The following is a 16994-nucleotide window of genomic DNA, read 5'->3' as shown; positions in this document are numbered from 1 at the left end:
TATTTCTATAGGAGAATAAAAGTATAAGTATAAAAGTAATGCTATTTTTCTCAATATTATTTAATAATTATTTTTTGCTGCGTTTAATATAATAATTAAATAATACGTCGATGTACATGGAGTGTTACAGGATTCACGAAGGGAAGAACGAAAATTTGGAACAATGTGGAATGGGTAATCTAGTGGATCCAAGTGAGGATATGGCAGTGAAGAGAAAGGAAATTGTTGTATTGACTTTTTTTTTTTTTTGGTAGGTTACAAGGAATAGAACACACAACCACACATTCACACACACCCTATTACACACACCCACACCACTAGGCTAACCCTAGTGAATTTGTTGTATTGACTCTTGTATATTTGTATGCTGACAGGGTTTAGAACAGTGAAAACTTGTGAGGGGTATACTTTTTCAAGTGAAACACTATCATTTACCTTAAAAAAGTACTTAGTATATATTATTTAAAATGATAAATATTTTTTCCTTTATTTAATAATAAAATAATAATGTCAATTAATCTAATTCATGTGGTTGAGCAAATAAGGATAAAAGAATGAAGAATTTAAAACGGACAATGAGCTTGGCTAAAAATAAAACTGTTTGTGATTTCTACTTTTTTTTTTTTTAAGTAAATATCGAAATGAACTCTGTAATAAAAATAATTTTTTTCTGAAAATAAAATTATTTTTGGCTAAAAAAAAAACATCCAAACGATTTTATTTTATTTTTTTTAAAAAAAGAGAGCAACGGAGCAGCTCATGTAAACGACAAAATAAAAAATAATAAAATAATAAAATAAACGTAGCAATGTAGCCATGGAATAAATAAATCATCTGGATCATCATTCACATTAATCAAATTCATGGTGGGAACAGTAGAATAGACCTAAAAGAATCGCGTTTTGAAACTCACTGAGTCCCAAATTCCGAAACCCTAACGCAAACACAGTAATTGTTCGCAATCGGTGAAAATGAGTATTCGGAGGTTGAGTGGGGAAGAATCACTAGCACTTTACTCTTTGCTCAAAGCAGAACAGCGTCCACTCCATGAGATCCTCGCTGAATTCAACTCCGCAATCACTACCACTCGCCATTTCACTCTCTGTTCCTATCTTCTCATGCTCTTACAGGCAACACTCTCTTCAATCGCTTTCTCGAATTTTAACCTTTCTGCATATGTCACTTCATTAGGGTTTTAGGATTCTTAGGTTGCTTTTGATTTTGTAATCACAGTTCAAATAATGGGGTTCTGTTTTTTTTTTTTTTTTTTTAATCAGAAATGTTGTACCTAGTCAGATTCAGATTTTGGCATGCCATTTTTTTGTGGATTAAAAATTTGTATTTTGTTAGATACAGATTTTGGCTTCTGCGTGTGTATGTGTTTTTTGGTTCCTGCTAGTTAATTGGTAATGGTGTTAAATATTGTCTAATTGGAACCTTTTTCAAGCAGGACAATAAGGTACTCAACACCACTGAGCGATTAATAGCTTTTGCTCTGCTAGTTGAGGCTTATTCATCCCAGAAACCCGCTTCAAATCCCTTCATAAGCTTTATCATAGATGTAAGCAATTTTTGTTTTTAATCGTTGTATCTTTTATGTACGGTTACTACTATGGTTTGTCCATTTCTTGGAACGAGTTTTTGAATTATAGGGAAGAAGAATAAGTACAGTGGAAGAGAAGGAAAATATTCCTCAACAAAGACACAATGAAAAAACTAAAGAAAGACAGGCAAACACGTTAAATAAGGCTTTGCCACTGAAATCAGTTAAAAGATTGTCAATATCAGACAGTAAATAGCTCAACAAAATGGGAAAACTGCTCCTTAGGAACACACTGTACCATGGTACATTTATGCCAGCTTATCCTATTTCCTCTTTCTAGCTCATGTAAATGAATAAAAAGTTTGTGATCAAAATCTTATACAAATATTGAAAGCTAATATTCTTTCTGCAGAATAATTTTCTACCATGCACAGTTTCTCAAGTCTGAAATTCTAACAAAATAGAACTAACTATATTTCATCCAAAATTAGAAATCTGAAAATGTCATGAAACACCTTTGTAGTTGATATGGAGTATGAAGGTACATTTAGAAGCTACCTCTAAACTTATGCCCAGATGAAGAGCTAGACATTTAATAATAAAATTAGCAAGTATGAAACCATAGTAGCAAAGGAAACAAGAATGATGGAAGTTGGAACTGGTCTGAATGTATGCCAGTCCTGTGAAGAAACTGCCAATGAAGCTGCTGAGAGAAAACTGTCTATGGGGCTAGGTTGAACAAAACAGTAACCTCTCCAGTCTGAATGACTGATGCACATAGAGTAAGCATTGCTAAAAGCAGCTGATGAGGAGTTTTGGAGCTTAGAAACACTGTTTTTAGAGAAAATGTGGCTGGATATGAAGGTCATTGATAACCCAAATTATTTTAGAATGTGTAGTCTATGAAAATGAGTTAAACTCACAAATATGTCCTTAAACTCGAGTTTATGTGAGTTGAATTTGAGCGAAGTTTACAATGATTCTATCATATCGTGAATTTGCTGTGAGTTAATGCGATTTTGTCGCATTAAGGCATAAAACCGTACAAGTTTGAGTTAAACTTGCAATTTGACAACCATGCCAATGAGAAAAGGGGAGTCAATAGAAGATAGTGCAATTAAAGGGGAGTGGAGGACCTAAGAAGACAACATTAGCTAAAACAATTACTCAAGGTTAATAGTAAGCAACTGATATTGCATTGTTTTATCTCTATACTATTAAGTTAGCTTGTGTTTTTTCTCTTTGCATTTTTTTATCATCTTTTTTTTAAATGCTTCTAATGGAATTTTTGCAATGTTATTTTGTTGTGAGTGTTGAGATAAGGATAATTTCTTGGTTACAGGCTTCCTGTCATGAAGGGTCAGAAAAAGTTGAGAGAGCATTTATTCTACAGCTAGTAGGTGTTGATAGCTCCAACAGCAGCAAAGAGGTTATATTCTATTTTATTATGTCTTAAAACACTAGTGATATACATTGTTATCGCTCTATTTTTCCTCCTTACTGATGTCGTTTTCTGTTCAACAAATTTCCCATTATCTCGTGACACATCATTTCTCTCTATCTATTAGCTACAATTTCTTTAAACTCGGAGTTTGGGAAGAGGATGTCTATAGATATTCTTATTAGGCATGTGCAAGTTACAATATGTAATCCTTTTATTGGTAATCTGCAACAACCTCTCTTAGTCAAGTATGGAATGAGCAAAGCAAGATTTTATAGGGGCGTGCTTTGTTTTCTTTAAATTGGGAGTATTTAGTTGGAAAGTAGAAAATTTAGCCAGAAGATGCATGATATAGGAAATCAATTTTTTTTAAGGGGGTTTACTTGTCTGGATCATATTATAAGAGACTGCTGATTTGATTGTCCTTATATTTTTCCTTTTGGCTTGTTTTGGTTTGCCTCTCATCCTTGTCTGTTTAAGTTTTTATCTTCCTTCCATGTAGCCTTTGCCTACTACCCTCCAAATAGTACCTTGATAAAAACATTCCTCTTATTAGTCATTAAATTTTGTTTTAGATTAAAAAATTTGTAAATGGGATGTTCTTTGTTTGTCAAACATGTTTCTAACATGTTTTCACTATTATATTCTGTCGCTTGTTTCACCTTCGACATGCATATAAATATTTGTGGTACGTCTCTATCAAGTATATGTGGCATGATGTGTTTGTTGTTGTGCACGATTGGTTCCTTACTTTCTCTTTCATTAGATGTTTATCTATAATGGTTTGTAATTTCTGAGGTGCTTATTTTTTTTTCCCTGAGGGATTGCAGTTTCTTAAACAGTCGGCATCAGATTATGTGAAAGGTTTTGATCAGTCATTGCATGTAAGTTACTTACAGATATGCAAAGTACTTATCCATAATATATAGAATATTGTCCTTCCATAGTATCTAACTTTTCTGAAATGTATCCCTGCCTTCTCTCAAATGTCTCAGGATTATCCTTCCTTTGCTTTACGTCATGTGGACGTTTATACTTATCTATCCTCTCTGATTCCAGGATTTCCCTCCACTAGATCAGTTACAGAAGCAGTTTTCTGATAAAGTTCATCAAGAACCATATCATTGCTTATTTAAGGATGATTCTGTAAAAAATGTTGTCCCAGATCCTGATGTCCCTCCAAGTTGTGATGCAGATTCACTAGAGTACGGTTCTATGCAGTTTACGAAGCTTTTTATTTATTCTTTTTTTTTTTCACCCTTCAATAGTTTTCAATAGCTATTTTTAAATGGCAATTAAAAGTTTATCTGTTCTCTATGATATTAATGACCTATTTATAGATTTGATTTGCGACCTGGAACAAAACCCAAACTTGGCACTGGAGATAAAGATGAGGCAGTAGTTGGGTTATTGTCAAATCTTTCACTGGAAGGATTGAGTCCTGACTGGATCAGGCCTCTTCCACCAAGGCTCCCGATACTTGATGGGGAGGTACTGCATATTTACGAGGCTTAATTATTCAAACTAATTAATTCCTGAGGCTTCATTATTCAAACTATTTATGCTGGGAAACTCTTTACAGCTAGTTTGGCTCAACCCTGATGACAATCATGAACTTATGTGGGACTATGGTATGTGCGTTGATACTAGCAGAGGGGCTGCAGTAAGGGACTTAATTGCAAAAGCTCTGAAGGGAGCCCTTGCGCCTGCACAGCAAGAGGTGATGATTATTATTATTATTTGATAGAAGAAGAAATTCATCAAAATGATAAGAAAGCATCAAAGGAGCAAAATTACTCAATCCATGTGCATATCTGTTAAGGATAAAAAACCAAAAAAAAAAAAAAAAAAAAACCACTCCCTGTTAAACCCGACTAGCGAGTGTGGGGTGGAAGAAATCCTTGTACGCATCTTTACCCTTGCATAATTGCAAAGAGGCTGTTTCCTGGATTCGAACCCATGACTTTTCAGTCATGAAGGAACAATTTTACCACTGCTCCGGTTCGCCCCCTTGAAAAGACCATGTGCTTTACACAAAACAAAAGCTATACTCTTCATCTTTTCTCAAATCATTTGCTAAGACAATAAACATCCTTAAAATATGAGTGTTACATTCTAACCAAATGAACCAAATAGTAGTGTGGATTGCTAATTGCCATAAAAATTTTAGCCTTTTTACTTTGACTAAAACCATTAAAGTTAGTTAACAATAATCAGTCCTTGGACTTAGGGCACACCTAGCATTCACCAAAAAGGACAGTCAGTGTATGCCATAAAGAGACAGCAGCAGAACAATGTAGGAACAGATGAGGAACTGATTCTGCATAAGCACCACACACAACACACTTATTAAGGGAAAGAGCCATGTATGGCATCTGAACCCATAACTTGTTATGTAGAAATGAGATTACATGGTGGACTTTCGTGATTCATTTGTAATGAAAATTTTTCCCCTCTCTTGGGATGTCTTAAGGAAAGCATAAAAAAAAAAAACCAACATGATGACTTCTATCTGTAATAGCTAAGCTGATCTCCTGTACAGACTCCATGCTACAAATTACATCACATTGCAGTATGGAAAGTGATATCTATACCTTAGTTCTTATCTAGTCAAATCTTTAATGAAATGCTTGTGATTTTTTTTAATCCAGCAAGTCCTGGTGGAGCTGGCCAACGATCCAAAGCTTGTATATCACTGTGGACTGACTCCAAGAAAGTTGCCAGTACGTGTTTTTGTAATCTTTTTAATGAATAACTTTGGGTCTTGATGTCTTCTTCTCATTTCTTTTTTATCAGGAACTGGTGGAAAACAATCCGCTTATCGCAGTTGATGTTCTCACTAAGTTGATAAATTCTCCCGAAATAGCAGAGTATGCATTTTTGCCTTTATATTATTTTTCTGTCCTTCTGTTTATAAATTACCCAATCGCTATTATTTTCTTTATTTCTATTTGCTTATTTATGGATACAGATACTTTACAGTACTTGTCAATATGGACATGAGTCTACACTCAATGGAAGTTGTGAACAGGCTTACAACAGCAGTTGAACTGCCTTCAGAATTCATTCACATGTACATAACTAATTGTATATCATCCTGTGTGAACATCAAGGTACATCACTTTGCCTTTGTGCTCTTTTTATTTTCTGCCAAACAAAAATGTGTTTTTCACGGGAAGAGTATGCTTCTGAAATAATGGAGTTAGTGGCATTCTGTTTAATTCATATACTGTAGATTGTGTAGGGATATCGGATTGAGTTTCTTTATGATATTTCTGGTAAACTTAAAGACAATAAGATTATGTAGAATTCAAAATGACTGTGGATAGGAAAATGATTGACCTTAAGGGAGTTTGTTAGGTCTGAATTTTGACAATAATCACCAACCTATTTGTTGCCTTGTGGTATATAGAAGTGCTTTCTAGATAGCAATTTGACTTCAATTCAACATTCTTTTAACTGGAAAGAAACGTATCCTCACGAGTGCATGACAAATGCACAAACATGTTTTTTGTGCTTACAAGGATGATGATAAGAACTGTGTCAGATATCAGAGTTTTAACGCAACAAACACCAAAAAGTGGCTCAAAGAGCTGGATTTTCTATATTATATCAGCAAAGGGAAGTACAACTACAGAGACAATTCAACAGTAATGGAAAAATAGAAGAAAATTATAGTGACACCTAACACTCATAAGATCCTAATTACAGAGACTGATGCTAAAAACTGAAGCTAAAGGCCAGCAGATCAGAGAGATGCTGAGCTCTCCAAGTCTAGTCCCAATCCTTTTCTGCCAATCCTCACGCCACCCTGCACTTTTTATAGTCTCTAACAACCTTGCCACCTCAGCACTATCCTCCTTCTTTCCTCTAACAAACTAATTCCTCTAGAATATTCTGACTAACATACTTGTCATGCTCCAATAATCCCCTAAACGCTTCCTAGCATATACCTTCGTCCTATCAATACTCCCCCCCCCAAAACACTCACCTTGTCCTCAAGGTGGGGTTTAACCCCTCAACAGCCTTCCACCAGGATCCCATTGCTTGAATTGTAGAGCCCCGTATATGCTCGAAGTATATTAAAGATGAGTCCCCACATAACAAGTTCAATCGGGGAATTCTGCAACTATGTTCACTCCTGTATCGACAATTTGAGCCGCTCCGCCACTAATTTCCTCAATAAATTGTGAGACGCGCCACTATCTACCAACATGACTACCTTTTCCCTCTTGGTTGAACATCCTAGTTTCAACATTTGGGTTGAAGAGAAACCCATCACACTGAACATCAACAATTGGAGGGTCTCTCCCTCCACCTGCCCCTCCTCTATTTTGCCATTACCCGTAACTCCAAACCCATCATTCGCCAAGTTTCTTCTCTACATTAGCATCGTCTCTTTCATCATCTTTGTCAAAGTAGGTGGGTTTTTCTGCAACAGCTCCGTACATCGAGGAAGCTCCAGCTTAGGAGTTGGCCAATCAACATGGTGAAAGTCTTCGTTGAAACTCTCCTGATTCCGTCGATTTAGAACTCCTTCTCGAAGTGATTTTCCTTGGCGCGCATTAAACCGTTCAAAGCACCCCTAGGATCGGAGTGCTCTGATATCAACTGATAAGAACTGGATCAAATATTAGAGTTTTAATGCAACAAACACCAAAAAGTGGCCCAGAGAGCTGGATTTTCTATATTATATCAGCAAAGGGAAGTGCAACTACAGAGACAATTCAACAGTAATGGAAAAACAAAAGAAAATTACAGTGACACCTAACACTGATAAGATCCTAATTACAGAAACTGATGCTAAAAACAGAAGCTAAAGATCAGCAGATTAGAGAGATGCTGAGCTCTCCAAGTCCAGTCCCAATCCTTTATGCCTATCCTCACGCCACCCTGCATCTTTTATTCTCTTTAACAACCTTGCCACCTCAGCACAACCCTCCTTCTTTCCTCTAACAAACTCATTCTTCTAGAATATTCTGACTATCATACTTGTCATGCTCCAATAATCCCCTAAACGCTTCCTAGCATATACCTTCGTCCTATCAGATGATTGTGCCCTTATCTTAATCACCCATGTGTGAATGCTAGAGTGCTTTCTTTTTCCGCAAATCCAAAAATCAGTGGGAGGCACTGAACTGTGGCGTATAATTAACATAATAGAATAGCCACTTTTGGATTTTGTTTGTTCCTATTTTCAATGTTGAATGATTGCTATAATGGTCCATAAAAGAAGTTATATTTTGCATCATTAACTTTTTTAGTTTTTTAAGTGTTTGTTTGATCTTTGAGTGGTCTCTTTTTCCTAACATTTGTGCAAGATCTTGTGGTCAAAATGATTTGAGGGCTCTGCCTTTTTTTCTTGTGGCACTTGTAAGAAGCTAGACGTGTGAGGAAAGTTAAATAACCTGGTGAAAGTTGTGCTACCATTATATATTTTCAGTTTGAACATATTTTACAGAAGTTAATTTAATGTTCTGGTGGAGCTGTTTCATTCTAATGGATGAATAAGTTGTATCATAGCATCAGTTTCATTTTGAAATGGGTTTATGATCTGCTCATTGTGTATGTCTTAGTACTGCAAAGTTTTATGGTTGCCCTTTTTTATTATGTTTATTTATTTAGCAGCGGTCTGTTGTATCAATACAAATAATTTGGCATAGGAAAATGCAAATTTAAAAAAGTTTCCATAACCATTTGTGTCTCTTCCATTTTCATAATTAACATCTAAGCATTGTACCTTTTTCTTTCAGGATAAATACATGCAGAACCGACTTGTTAGACTTGTTTGTGTTTTTCTGCAAAGCCTAATTCGGAACAACATTATTAATGGTGAGTTAACTCAGTTTTTGCTGAAACCTGGAATTGTTGTTCGTAAATGACATTTTGTATTTATGTATATTTAGAGAACTAATTCAACCCAAAAGCTTAAGTTGTTGGATGAGGGCCTCTTTAATTGTTTTATATAACTCTATGCCTCCTCACAAGAGAGCCCATTGGGCTTGAAAGGTGGATGATGCATTAGGCCCAATCTACTTGTGTTAAGAAAATTCCACAAAGAAAATAGGGGGTTCTTAGGATTGAACCCTAGACACCGAGGCTCTGATACTATGTAAAGAACCAATTCAACTCAAAAGCTTAAACTGTTGGGTGAGGGTCTCTTTAATAGTTTTATATAACTCTAACAATATTTACTACTTAGCTTAGAGAATGAGCGGTTGCATTCATGTCTATGGTGATCATTGTTATCCATTGTGGCAGACTGTGGTTACAGTTATCATCGCTTATTAATCCAGTATTTGAATAGGTATTTGACACATTAAGTGAGTTGGGACATAGTTGAATGTCTACAAAAGTATAAATAGCTAGTTTTGTTTTAGACAAATTCTATGACAAGTATGATTATTAGGTACATAGCATACTTGAAACATGTTTGGAATTTGTTAAAAGCCTAGTAGAGAAGATTGTAAATGACATGTTCTTAGTTGAAGGCACCCAATTCAAGTTCTTTTGGTTGTCCCTTCTTCCCTGAATATGTCCAGAAATATTTCTGTCGCTTGCAATTACCAATAATATGCTCTTTAATTTGTAAGCTAGTAGGAAAGTTGTGTCAGCATAGCGAGATAAACCTCCAAAGGGGTTTTGCTGGGAATTGCCTGTCCATTATATTCAAACATACAGCTGCATAAAGCTCGTGAACAAACCATCATTGGATAATCATTTGCAACCATTATATGTTGCAATCCCTAGTTTTCAGCATCTAGAATGTTTTATTTTTCCTCCTTAATCTTAGGAGTTTGTTTCGTTATTTGTTATTTAAATTCCTAGGATTAGTTTGTTTCTGATATTTTTCCTGTTTAGTTAAAATAGGATTCAGTTTTCTAGTTTTATCTCTTTCCCTGATTATAGGGATTTGTTGCACTGGAATATTTCTGGTGTCTATTTATTGTACGTTTTTTTTTCTTTTAGTTTTAATGGAAAAACTGGTTCCATCATTCAAACTTTCTATATGGTATCAGAGCTTGATTTTTAAGGGACTGATCCACCCATGGCTACCAATGTGCCACTCTTTGGCACCATGAGAGCCTACCAAACTACTTCTTCCAATACCACCGGTACAAATACCACTCCAACAACAACCCCACTCAATGTTTCAGCATCAAACCAAACCAACAACAACTCAGCAGCTGTCATTACCAACGATAGTCCAGCATTAGTCATCACTGGTCATCGATTCAATGGAGACAATTATTTGTTGTGGTCACGCAGCGTTCGTATGTTCATTGGAGGCCGTGGCAAGGGAGATCATCTCACCGGTACGGGTGATGCTGCTCCTCTGGAAACCAGTCATCCACAATACAAGAAGTGGTCCATTGAAAATAACCTTGTGATGTCTTGGTTGCTGAATTCCATGGTGCCTGAAATAGCTGAAACATACATGTTGTGCTCCACAGCCAAGGAAATTTGGGATGGCGTGAAGGAAGCCTTCTCTAAGGAAGATAACACAGCTGCCTTGTTTCACATCAAGGGGATTCTTCGTGATCTCAAACAGGAGGACAAGGATGTCACCAGCTATTATAATTCACTCCTAAAATTCTGGCAACAATTGGATCTTTATGATCAACATGAATGGACTACTCCAGCCGATACTCTTCAGTATAAGAAAATTGTTGAACAAGACCGCACCTACAACCTTCTTTTGGGACTCAATCCAATCTATGATGGAGCTCGCAGCCGCATCATGGCCACTCGCCCTCTGCCATCCTTGCGAGAAGTTTTTTCTGAATTAAAGTGGGAAGAAAGCCGCAAAGTTTTGACCAATAGCATCCCAAAAGTTGATGCACCTTTGGAAGCAGCAGCCTTTGTCTCTAGACCCAACAATGCAGACTCCAGACCTAGGCGAAATGGTAAGCTCTGGTGTGACCATTGCAACAGAACTGGGCATATTCGGGATACATGCTGGAAAATCCATGGCAAGCCAGCTGATTGGAAGCCAAGACAAAACAGAGACTTTAATCATGTTGCTGCAGTTGTAGAAGATGTTCCGCAAGCAAAATCCGAAGGCCATACATTTACAAGGGAACAAGTGATAGCCATACAACGCATGCTGCAAGATTGCAATAAGGACAAATCTAATCCCTCATCTGATAGTCATCAATCAGGTACATTCCATACAGCTCTCCAATCCGATCTTGATAAATGTGATTCCTGGATGGTAGATTCTGGGGCTACAGATCATATGACTGGTAATTCCTCTCTTCTTTCTGAATACTTTCCCATTTTCGAGGCAAAATCAGTAAAAACAGCAAATGGAGGCTTAGCCAAGGTTCACGGAATTGGTGTTGTTCACCTATCGTCAACCATATCTTTAACTGGAGTTCTCTACGTTCCATCTCTTACCTGCAATTTAATTTCTATTACCAAATTGACCAAGGATTTAAAGTGCACAGTCAAATTTACCCACGTTGATTGTATTTTTCAGGATTTGGCATCGGGGAGGACGATTGGCAGTGCTAGGGTCTCTAATGGTTTATATCAACTTTACACAGCCGCGGTTATGAAGACTCAAGACAGCACATTTGCAGCAACTAGCAATTTGAATAAGGCTCTTTTATGGCATTTTAGATTAGGGCATCCAAACTTTCAATATATGAAAAAGATGTACCCTTCTTTATTTAATGAGAATTCGAATTTTCCTTCATGTGATATATGTCAACTTGCAAAACAAACTCGGTCTCATTATCCCTTACAAATGCATGTTCCTTCTAAACCATTTGCCATTATCCACAGTGATGTGTGGGGACCTGCAACTGTTAAAAGCCTTACGGGTGCTCGTTGGTTTGTCACATTTATTGATGATCATACTCGAATGACATGGGTGTACCTATTAGCCAATAAATCTGAAGTCACATCCACCTTTAAAGTCTTTCACAAAATGATCCTTGCCCAATTTCAAACCCAAATCCTTACCCTTAGATCTGACAATGCACGTGATTATTTTAACTTGGACCTTTCAGCTTACCTAAAAGACCATGGCATCATCCACCAGAGCTCTTGTGTCAATACCCCACAACAAAACGGTGTATCTGAGAGAAAAAATCGCCATTTACTTGAAGTTGCTCGTAGCCTACTCTTTGCCTCAAATACATCCAAAAATTATTGGGGGGAAGCTATTCTTACAGCCACTTACCTTATCAACCGCATGCCATCTCGGGTATTACACTTCTCCTCACCTTACCAAACACTCCTCACTGCATTCCCTTCATTTACCTTAACCCCAAATCTCCCACCAAAAATTTTTGGTTGCACCGTGTTCATTCATAACTCTCAAGGTGGTAAATTGGATCCTCGGGCTCTTAAGGGCATCTTTCTTGGCTATTCCCCTACTCAGAAGGGGTATAAATGCTTCAGTCCAGCCACACATCGATTCTACATTACTAAAGATGTCACCTTTTTTGAACATCAGCCTTATTTTTCCCAAACCGCCATTCAGGGGGAGATCCCTAATTCCAAGGAATGGTTGTTTGTGACTAATACTCCAGAAAACTCTGCTTCAACAGCCCCTACACCGGTCTTAGGTGAATCTCAGGAAAATGACACTTCATCTAATGGATTATCCTCTTCCGGCCCGCTCCAGAAACCGCCTGAACAGCAGCCCCTGCAAGTCTACACGCGACGGCCCAAATACAGAACAACTTCTGAGATGCTTGAACATGTTGACAAACAGATTACCTTGGCTCCTGGTCCAACTGAAGAAACCATTAGTCCTGCACTTGACCAAACTGAATCCTTGCTGCCAAGTTCTGATGATGCTCTGCACATGCCAATTGCACTTCGTAAGGGGGTAAGGACATGTACAAGTCTAACCATCTGTAATTTTATATCCTATGCTAATCTTTCCTCCAGGATGCAGCATCTAGTCAAGAACATTGACAAGGAAACCATTCCTACATCCTACTTTGAGGCATCTAAGACTACTGAATGGTGTTCTGCTATCCAGGATGAATTGCATGCACTCAAAAAAAATGGCACTTGGGAGATAGTTACCTTACCACAAGGAAAATCAGTGGTTGGCTGTAAGTGGATTTTTACCATCAAATATAATGAAGATGGGAGTATTAATCGCCATAAAGCAAGACTTGTGGCCAAAGGATTCACTCAGACACAGGGCATTGATTACCAGGAAACCTTTGCTCCAGTAGCAAAATTTAATTCAATTAAAATTCTTTTGTCCATTGCTGCTTGCCTAGATTGGCCCCTTTGGCAAATGGATGTGAAGAATGCATTCTTAAATGGTGACTTAGAAGAAGAGGTTTACATGGAAATTCCCCAAGGAGTGGAAGATGGTCAAGGATCTCGAAAGGTATGTAGATTATTAAAATCCCTTTATGGTTTGAAGCAATCTCCAAGGGCTTGGTTTGATAAGTTTACTGCAGTTGTCAAAAATCAAGGGTACTCCCAATGTCAAACTGATCATACTATGTTTGTTAAAACTGCACCTCATCAGAAAATTACAATATTAATTGTCTATGTTGATGATATTGTGATTACTGGTAATTGGGAGGATGAGATAAAGCAATTAAAGGAGACGTTAGCTCACAAATTTGAGGTCAAGGACCTTGGAAAATTACGATATTTTCTTGGAATGGAAGTGGCAAGAACTAAGGAAGGAATTTCAGTTTCTCAAAGAAAATATACTCTTGATCTGCTGAATGAAACAGGGATGTTGGGATGTAAACCTTCTGATACACCAATGGAGGCGAACTACAAGATAGGACTCAAACAAGAATGTGCTTCGGTAGACACTGAGAGATATCAAAGACTAGTTGGAAAACTCATTTATTTAGCCCACACTAGGCCTGATATTAGTTTCCCTGTGAGTGTGGTCAGTCAATTTATGAACAGCCCAAATGAAGAGCACTTGGAAGCCGTCTACAGAATCCTACGATACTTAAAGATGACTCCTGGTAAAGGATTGTTCTTCAAGAAAAATTCCAGCCGTGATATTGTGATTTACACGGACGCTGATTGGGCAGGATCCATTATCGATCGAAGATCAACCACAGGCTATTGCTCATATGTGTGGGGAAATTTGGTCACTTGGAGGAGTAAAAAACAGTCTGTGGTAGCCAGAAGCAGTGCTGAAGCCGAATACAGGGCATTGTCCTTAGGCACTTGTGAGGGAATGTGGATTTTAAGAGTCCTAAAGGAGCTACACCTCGAATACAAGGATCCTATGAAGATTTTCTGTGATAACATGGCCACCATTGGAATTGTCAATAATCCAATCCATCATGACCGTACCAAGCATGTTGAACTTGATAGAAATTTCATCAAGGAAAAAATTGATGCAAATATTATTGATCTAAGTCACATTTCCACAGGGTCCCAGATTGCTGATATCTTAACCAAGTCTTTATCAAGAATTAAATTTGAAGGACTAATTTCCAAGCTGGGAATGCTGGACATCTACCACCCAGCTTGAGCGGGAGTGTTGCAATCCCTAGTTTTCAGCATCTAGAATGTTTTATTTTTCCTCCTTAATCTTAGGAGTTTGTTTCGTTATTTGTTATTTAAATTCCTAGGATTAGTTTGTTTCTGATATTTTTCCTGTTTAGTTAAAATAGGATTCAGTTTTCTAGTTTTATCTCTTTCCCTGATTATAGGGATTTGTTGCACTGGAATATTTCTGGTGTCTATTTATTGTACGTTTTTTTTTCTTGTAGTTTTAATGGAAAAACTGGTTCCATCATTCAAACTTTCTATATTATATCTAAGTTCCCTGATGTGTATACACGGTACCATTTTAGGCAGAGTTATTAGAGCAAAAGCATGATGGTGAATCTAACTATTTGTTGGGCCTATTTCATTATATGAATGAGAAAAAAACACTCAGTATTGAGTGATGATTTAGCCTGGTTTCTGTGGGTTACTTATTTTCGTTTGCTGATTATCCACAATTTTCGATCTGTTTTGGCTAGTCTGGACTTTTTATTGTGTTTTCTGGCGTGCTTTGGATGTAGTTTTGTATTATTATTTTACTGACATAAAAAGAGGATAGTGAATTTGGCAGCATCTCACTGATTTTAGTAAATGATCCCATCTTGCAGTTAAAGATCTCTTCATTGAAGTTCAAGCGTTTTGCATAGAGTTTTCGAGGATTAGAGAGGCCGCCGCGTTATTTAGGCTTCTCAAGTCACTGGAATGATTGTTGTTTTTTAGCCTGTTAGTTTTCCCTCTCCCTTCATGTTCTACCGTTCCAAAACTTTTTCTGTAGATATGTAACTATCTAGAGCTAGGTAGCGTTGTGTACTCATTTTCGATATATGGACAATAAAGGTTATAGTTTGTTGTCATATATACTCCAGTATTCTCTTATAGCTTTAGAGTTATTTGCATTTAATTGAAATGGGCTATATTGTGGAATATTCGAGGAAAGCAACTGCGGTTGTCCTTGTGTAACCATTTTCTTTTACTGGACACATTCTCTTACTATACTAGTTAAGTAGGCTACAAATCTTCAAGTTCCTGGATATTTTGTAAATCGTGTTCTTATATAACAATGGACGGCCAAGCCCCCTAAGAAACAGCAACAGCTAGAAAATCTCTGCAATCATATTTCTCTCACTGTAGGAATGACTGCAACGAAGCTACCTCAGAAGATATAAATTGGGATCGAATCTGAAGCTAGCATAATCATCCAAATTTTGAGGCTACTAAACTCATCGATGCTAAGCAGTTAATGTGAAACCAATGTATTTCAAATGAAAAGTGAAATTATACAAGAGTTTTGATGATAACAAACAAGCTTGGAAGCGACTTCAAGGATAATACAATTCGCAACAATCAAAAAGTTCAAGGAAGCAATTCAACAAGATAATAGAAGCAAAGCTTTCAACACACATGAACAAGATAGTCGTAGATCCTTGGGGCTTAGATGTGAATGTAAAGGTAATTGATTAATGGTGCATAAATGAGCTCAAAGGATACTTAATTATGTACATGCATCATCTATGACTCTAATCACTTGAATTTTTTTGAATAATTCATAAAAAAGACCCTTGACATATTTCGTAACCTTAAAACAATTTTAACAAGTCAAGGAATTGCACTAAAAGTGATTAGAGGCAAGTTGAAATGCTTTACAACTCAAAGAAAATTGTAATACATAATTTCTGTCAAGAAAATATTTGAATACTTTCTTGACTAGTATTCGAATACTTGTGCTGAGAACAAAGTATTTGAATACCTTATGAAAAGTATTCGAATACTTGATGAAGTATTCGAATACCTCACGAAAAGTATTCGAATACTTATTGGGTAGTAAACATTCCAACGGCTATAAACAACTAGTTTCGTACCAACACCTATATAAACTCATTTATTGCGATTCATAAAACTAAGAATTACTGTTCCATTGATTTTACAATTATTCTTGATTATTCTCTAAATCAAACACATTCATTACTTGTTCTTACTCATATTAATCATAAAACTCCTTTGAGCTTTGTGTCATTGATCAATATCCATAAGCTTCAACTTGTATAATCTGTACTTTAAGAGTACAAATCTATTTCTAAACACTCTGCTTCTGTTTATTTGAGTTGAGGGTAGTAAGACCCTAGTGAAAAGTTGCTCATAGCCTAAGAAAGTGAGTGGAAGTGTAAGGGTTTCTAGAACCAAAATTCTTGAAGGTTGTAGTAGTTTGTGAAGCACCTTGAAGCTTGACCATGAGTGGAAAGTTGATCGAGCGGCTTCAATCTGGATGTAGGTCACGGTGGTAGTGACCGAATTAGGATATATCTTGTTTGCAATCTCTCTAACTCCTTATCTCTTTACATAAGCATGATTAGAATACTTAAGCATATTTAAATTCATACTTTGCATATTATTTGCTTGTACTAATTTCTATTCTTCAAACTTTACTTGTGTCAAATCATATAAACTCAAGAAATCCGTTTTCAAGAAAGAAAGTGAAGCATTTTGCGAAAATATTTTTAAAACTCAATT

General features: G+C 36.6%; 1 protein-coding gene across 1 annotated transcript; it reads left to right on the top strand.

Annotated features, from left to right (window-relative positions):
* The first annotated feature begins 861 nt into the window (after positions 1-861).
* Positions 862-15446, top strand: LOC133305185 (uncharacterized). The gene is made up of 12 exons (XM_061505320.1): positions 862-1130; positions 1451-1561; positions 2886-2972; positions 3815-3868; positions 4044-4189; positions 4325-4475; positions 4567-4704; positions 5636-5707; positions 5781-5854; positions 5956-6097; positions 8738-8816; positions 15095-15446. The coding sequence occupies exons 1-12, from the start codon at positions 972-974 to the stop codon at positions 15190-15192; spliced, it is 1311 nt and encodes a 436-aa protein (XP_061361304.1). The 5' UTR covers positions 862-971; the 3' UTR covers positions 15193-15446.
* The last annotated feature ends 1548 nt before the right edge of the window (positions 15447-16994 follow it).

This window comes from Gastrolobium bilobum, unplaced genomic scaffold, assembly GCF_033153095.1.
Source record: "Gastrolobium bilobum isolate Gb01-03AN ecotype WA unplaced genomic scaffold, APGP_CSIRO_Gbil_v1 utg8309, whole genome shotgun sequence".
NCBI lineage: Eukaryota > Viridiplantae > Streptophyta > Magnoliopsida > Fabales > Fabaceae > Gastrolobium > Gastrolobium bilobum.
The sequence above is the reverse complement of the archived record's forward strand: the minus strand, read 5'-3'. Positions and strand labels throughout refer to the sequence as shown.